At 42.1% G+C, this 6,997-nt stretch overlaps 1 protein-coding gene across 1 annotated transcript in view; it reads left to right on the forward strand.

The window, feature by feature from the left end:
* The first annotated feature begins 47 nt into the window (after positions 1–47).
* Positions 48–6,997, forward strand: part of LOC108801541 (placenta-specific protein 9-like) — a 35,389-nt gene continuing 28,439 nt past the window's right edge. The window contains exon 1 of the mRNA XM_018573429.1: positions 48–298. Coding sequence (XP_018428931.1) covers positions 217–298 — 82 coding nt within the window. The 5' untranslated portion in view covers positions 48–216. The remainder of the gene's footprint in view (positions 299–6,997) is intronic.

Below are 6,997 nucleotides of genomic sequence, written 5' to 3' on the forward strand. Positions count from 1 at the left end.
GGGGGGGGGCTGGGAGTCTCTCTGGAATTCTGCCAGCTTGCTGGATAACTGGCTCTGCTGTTACAGACCAAATGTGAAGAAAAAAAAAATCTCACCAGTTCTGCAGTAATTTCCTTCCCTCTAAACCCCACAAGTCAGATTGTGCTTCTTTCACAGTACAGTGACATATTATTCTAGCACACTGGAGACTACAGCCTGCTAACTGCACTCTGCTGGATGGACCGTGGCCGGGGTGGCATCATGCACATCGCTCCGGTTGTGTTGCTGTTTATTATGGTGTTGAATGGGAGCTTGACAGGTAATTATGTTTCCTGAAATATCCCTGTGCATACAAACACAGGCTCATCCTGTCTTAGCGGAGCTTGCCCCTATTGAGGTGAAGGCTTCTTTCCAAAGTCCCCCCCATGACACTTTTCATGTCTAATAATGCTTCTGAACACATAGTAAACACGTTACCATTCACCATTTCTCTGCAGCCTTCACTTTTGTAACACATGGTATTTTATAAGATTAGTTTAGCACATTTTGTATTTTGAGGATTTTCTTACATTTTCTAAAAGGTAAACAGCATGTACATATGGACATCACATAGCCCAACTATTTTTGTTATGTATGCTGAATATAATTTTCCAGTTTTTGTTCTTTCAAGTAAATAAGTAAGTACCACTGCCTCTTATCTGTATGCTGGGTGTCATTTTTACTATCAGTTCTAATCTGTATGTAGGGTTGTACAATGGATCTAATGGTCATCTTATTCTGGTTGTATAAAAACTGAACACCACCACTAGCCTTATCCTGTATGGCACATCAGCATATTTTTATACAGTATTGGTCCTGTTCTGTATGTGTGGATGCTGTACTGAAGCACTTGTTTTGTTCCGGATGCTGGGGGTAATTCTCAGTATCTGTTCTGTTCTTATTTTAGATGTATGGACAGTGGACGCTGCTCAGTAGCACTTGTCTTTTTCTGTATGCTGGGGGGAATTCTCAGTATCTGTTCTTATTTTAGATGTATGGACAGTGGACGCTGATCAGTAGCACTTGTCTTGTTCTGTATGCTGGGGGTAATTCTCAGTATCTGTTCTTATTTTAGATGTATGGACAGTGGACGCTGTTCAGTAGCACTTGTCTTGTTCTGTATGCTGGGGGTAATTCTCAGTATCTGTTCTTATTTTGGAGGTATGGACAGTGGACGCTGCTCAGTAGCACTTGTCTTGTTCTGTATGCTGGGGGTAATTCTCAGTATCTGTTCTTATTTTAGATGTATGGACAGTGGACGCTGCTCAGAGGCACTAATCTCATCCTGTATGCTGGGTGTAATTCTTAGTATCTGTTCTTATTTTGGATGTATGGACACAGCTCAGTAGCACTTCTCTCATCCTATATGCTGGGTGTAATTTTTAATATCTGTACTTCCAAGGTATGTGTGGCTATTGCACACGACTATTTATTTTGTTATTATGCTAGGTGTAATTCAAGTGTTAGTTACAGAGGAAAAGGACTTGCTAAAGATAAAGAACTGTTCACTTATCACAGATCATGTTAATTTTCAAAAGTGTATGTTCACTTTGAAAATGGATGATAATAAATAAAGTTAACCTGTGTTCACTTTAAATATCCGATCACATGCAAAGGAATGAAAAAACAGGATTTTTGCTCACAAATGACTGGCTGATTAAAGTAAACACAGCTTATTTACAAAGACCAGTGAGCATTTACTTTGCTAAGTGAACAGTCTCTATTTCATTAGTAAATCAACCCCTATATCTGCATTGATCCTGCATATTGCTTCCATCCTGGAAATAATTCTTGCTCTTGATCCATTCTTTACTATAAAATTGCACTTTATAACTTACTATGTTGCATATGTCCCTTTTTTCCTGTGTGCATTCTAAGCCATACCCTTTAAACATTTATCTGTTTACACCAAAGCTAGTGCCACTTCTTATCACCCTCTAAACTCTTCTCCCATGTTGACATATTTGGAACTGGTTTTGCAAAGTAAGGGGCATTGCGTTTTAAAGTAGTATTAAACGCTCAAACGTTTCAATAATGCATTCAAATCAAACAAGTATACATTGCCCAGCAAAGCATTTCTTTACATTTTCACCCCAAGACTTACAGTCATCATGTTTCAGAACAACTCTAACTCGTTCAGCTCAGTTTCCCTGAACTTCCTGTTCAGTTCAAGATCACAAGGGACAGCACAGTCTCCAGGAACTATCTATCTACTAGCTTGGAGGAGTGTGTGTGTGTTTTTAGAGGCACTCACAGCTTCCTAGCCCATACAACGGTGGCTCCATAGGACCCTGCAAGAGACAGGAAGCACCCTAAAACAATTCAGGGCCAGTGCTCAGGGGACCAGCTGATTCTGCAGGAAACTAAAACTTTTAAACATCAAGGAACAGCACCCATTGTAAGTGATTCAGTCAGCATTTGAAATAGTTGAAACACTTTTTGATTTTAATATCACTTTAATATTTATTATTTGATGCTTGTTGCCTCCTATTTTAAAGAACGTCAGCCCAAAAAAATGTAAAAGCCCATTAAAAATAAACATTTAAAGAAATATTGTCATAAAAAAATAATAATAATTATGACCAATGTGTATTTACTGTCTCCATGCTCCAGTGTTGTCCCTGGCTTTCTCCTCAGTCTAACAGTCGAGATCCCCTCCTGGGCAGAACAACACTCATTCTGCCCATTTCCTGTGAGCCAAGCCTGTCATTTACGAGCCATGCTAGAGGATGCATCAATACACAGTCAGGACTCACAGCACTCCAGGACCGAGTGGGGCTCACACATATTATATGAGCACCACTTAGTGCTGAAGAATGCATGTCTCCTCCAATCATCAGAAGGAGAAGCAGGAGACTACAGGGTCACATGCTTGTACAGTTTACATGCTTGTATTAAAAAAAAATGCACTTAATGATGCATTAGTGAAAGCAGAACTACATTAATGTATGTCTTTTATATCTGCCTAAAGTTCAGCTTTAAGTTAATACTCACAAGTGTTCTCATCATCTGTAAATCTTCTTTTTTTAGAAATAAATTCTGTTTATTAATTTTAATCATGTCATACAAGAAAATAATACACAGCATATCACCTAATATTGTGGCAGAAACATAGTTACATAGGACAGATAAACAGTCAAATCATCACACAAGAATCCCAACCCAACCCCGTGTGCACAAGGGTAGGTACATCACTCTTCTTCCAATGAAGGACAATAGGTTTTCTGGCATAAAAGAACAAAGTTTCCAACAACATCCTGGACACATTGTTAAGAGCAACTCGCTCTGTAAGTCCCAAAAGGCACACAGATATATATCCACAGGAAGAGCTAAATTCATTATAAATTGACAAATCTCCTTTCAGAAGTCCGAAACTCCCTGACAGTCCCAAAATGTATGCCTAAAGTCTGCAGGTAGGAACCCACATATCCAACAAGACAAAGATACATTCCATACATGGCAGCCAGCCTAGCCAACATATTATAAATTCTATGAAGTAATTTAAACCGTATCAATCTGTCCCTGGCTGAGATTAGATGTGAGAACGAGTAATCCCAGACATCCCGCCAATCCTCCTCATCCATGTCAACTACATCTCGGGACCATTTAGTCCTGCACCGAGCCATGACCGGATGAGTAGAGTAAAATAGCGCCTGGTAAAGTCTTGATAACAATTTGCTCACTCCCATTTGACACAATCTCTCAGCTGAAAATTCAGACATATGACAACCCAAAGGCGCGTACTGAGCCCCAAGAGCATGACATAGTGGAAGATATCGAAAAAAAAAAGAAATTAGGTAATTAGGATTATTACCTATTAGGTAAATTAGGTAATTAGGAAAGTTTCGCTTTCATAGCATCAAAACTAAGCAACGTAGAATCCTGAACCATATCCTTCAACATCCTAACTCCTTTCAAAGTCTATAACTGAAAATACAGTAGAGAATAAAAATGTTGGAGATGTGGGTTTCTCCACAATGGCAGTCCATACCTTCAGGGTATAAAAGAGAACAAGTCTGCACCCAAGCCCCCAGGGTGGACTCCATAGATAACGTGAGAGGGTAAGGAGCCCCCTTCACCCTATACACCAAAACAGAAAAGGCCCCACCCTGGGTCCAGGGGTTTTGCAGCATACATAGTTTTATACGCGGCACTGAAATACACCAAAAAAGAACCCCATGCATTGATTACGTTTGCAAAAGAATGTGGATGGGATGGCAACCAAGACATTTCGTAAGAAATACAAAATCACAGGTAGAAGTTTCATCTTAATTAAGTTTACCTTACCAATGAGGGACAGAGGGAGATGTTTCCAGGGCAACAACTTGGATTTAAACAAACCCAAAAGAGGCCAAACATTTAAAGACCGGTAATCCAAGGCTCCAGCAGTAATCGTAACCGCAAGATATGTCAACTGTGACACCCACTGTAGAGGAATCTCAGGACCCGCAAGATTACCCATGAATCAATAGGGAGCATGGTAGATTTAAACCAATTGACACAAAGACCTGGAAAAAATTGAAAAATCATTAAGTATCCGCAAAGCTTCCATTAAGGATGGAACCACACCAGCCAAGAAAATTGTCAGCATAAAGAGCTAATCGTTTCTTCAATACCCCCACCCGAAGGCCAGGCAGAGAACCTGATGTCCGTATAGCAATGGCAATGGGTTCCATTAGTAAAGCAAACAAACTAGGAGACAAGGGACAACCTTGTTGCGTTCCTCTAGAAATCTGAAAAGAAGCCAAAAGGGAAGTACCTCTTTTCAATCTAGCATTGGGAGAGCTGTAAAGTATACTAAGCCATCTAAGAAAATTAGGTCCAAACCCCATCTGTCGCAATACCTCCCACACATAGCCTCAATCCACCAATTCAAAAGCCTTCTCAATAGCCAAGAAAACCAAAACCCTAGAGCCAACATTATCATGAAAAATCTGTAAATGAGTAAATAACCGTCTTAGATTAGTGTCCGCCGATTTGCCTGGAATAAACCCTGTTTGAGCTATATTAACAAGGGATGAAATAACCCAGGAAACAGGCAGGGCAATATCTTAGTCAAAACTGTAACGTTTATATTGAAAAGTGCTATTGGACGATAAGAGGTACATAACATTTGGTCCTTACCCGGCTTAGGAACAAAATGACATGGGCCATAAAAAAAGTCTGTTAGGACTCCAAACAGTGGGCATTCAATGAACATAATCTGGGGGCCAGCTGCTCTGCATAGCGTTGGTACCACTCAGCAGGAAAACTGTCTGGTCAAGGAGATTTAGTTCCAAAACAACTTAAGGATTTCCTGTTCTGAAATGCTCTCCAACATTTAAAATACCATCCGACTCCTGAATCAGTCCCCTTGTTTAAATTGACTCGCTAACACGGTTATTCACTAAAGGGGTGAAGAGTTTTGAGAAGGCAGTATAAGTGAACAATCTAGGCCAAAATAGCTGATTTGGAAAAATTCTCCAATTCAGCACACTTTCCAGTTCAGCTATGTTGTCCTAGATTGTCCACTTCTCCTGCCTTCTCCAAACTCGTCACCCTTTTGTGAATAACCCTGTAAGTATTCACTAAAGGAGCAGTAAGTCAACTCAGGGAGATGAAGAGGCAAAGAACATTGAGCCTGTCTTAAGAGCCTCCAATGTGTCCTCCACAGGCGATTTGGCATAGGCCTCAGTACAAGCCAGCTCAGTAGCTTCCAAATCTCTCCTTGTAGACTCCCGCACCCTTCTAGCGGTTTTCATACTGGAAATGTAATCCCCCCCTCATAGAGGCCTTGAAGGCATCGCAGACTACAAGTGGAGGAGCAGAACCATCATTATCCCAATAGGAATCGATCTGAGGTGTTACCTGTGCCGCCACCCCCTCCACACTCAACCAACCAGGAGACAATCTCCAACAAGGTGATCGCTGACAATTAGGGAAGACAAGGGAAACAGCCAGGGAAACATGATCAGAGAGACCCCCCCGGTAAAAAAAAGAGGCATTAGAAACCAATCGCAAACAAGCCTGATTACCAAAAGCCAAGTCAATTCTAACAGAAGAGCCATGACCATATGAGGAGTGAGAAAAACCTCGAGAGTAGGCAAGGTTGGGATATTACAGGCAGAATGTGGAGGAGTGAAGCACAGAAGGTATAACAGCAGACAGTATGCGGAGGAGCGGAGAGGATAATAGAGGGGACAGTATGTGCAGGAGTGAAATGCTATGGTATGATGGCTGGCAGAATGTGCAGGTGAAAAGTGTGGAGGATATAAATGGGAGCAGTATGAGCAGGAGAGAAGTGCAGATGGTATGACCATGGGCAGTATGTGTGTTGTTTTTTTTTGCTATCATGATTGGTTCTCTTTATGTAGTCAGAGGTCTCTTAGAACCCTGCCGTCTGCTCTGTGTCCCTTATCTGCAGCTGGGTCAGATAACTGCCACCCTGAAGCTCTGAATCCAGAAATGCTCGGCACTGAGCATGTGCAGGTGCAGTGTATGCAGAGGAGAATGGTGAACAGAAGTTTACCAATCTCCATCCACTCAGCATCTTGTGAAACTCACTCCTCTGCCCTGTAGACTGGTTAAATGTGCAGTAATAAGCTGTGAGTTTCACAGCCCTGTCCTGCACTGTATACAAGGAGCTGTTCTCCTGATATTCAGAGTGGCTGTCGGGGCCCAATCTCCCTTCAGGGGAGAGTGCTGTGTCCTGTACTGTATTCCAAGAAATGGATTTTAGTGTAAGTCAAAAATCCTGCTTTCTTCATCATACAGTACAGGGCACAGACAATTTATGGACGACTGGGACATCCACAAGCAATGCGCTCAGGGGTGGACACACAGAAAAACAGGGCCGGCCTTAGGGGTGTGCGAGCAGTGCGGCCGCACAGGGCGCCATGGCAACAAGGGCACCGTGCGGCCGACACAGCTCGTCCTCGGGGCGGCTTCTCTCCCCCTCACCGCTGGGCGCTGGCCATCCGATATGACAGCGCTCCCTCGT

This window comes from Nanorana parkeri, unplaced genomic scaffold, assembly GCF_000935625.1.
Source record: "Nanorana parkeri isolate BGI_ZX_2015 unplaced genomic scaffold, ASM93562v1 scaffold2375, whole genome shotgun sequence".
In the NCBI taxonomy this organism is placed as follows: Eukaryota; Metazoa; Chordata; class Amphibia; order Anura; family Dicroglossidae; genus Nanorana; species Nanorana parkeri.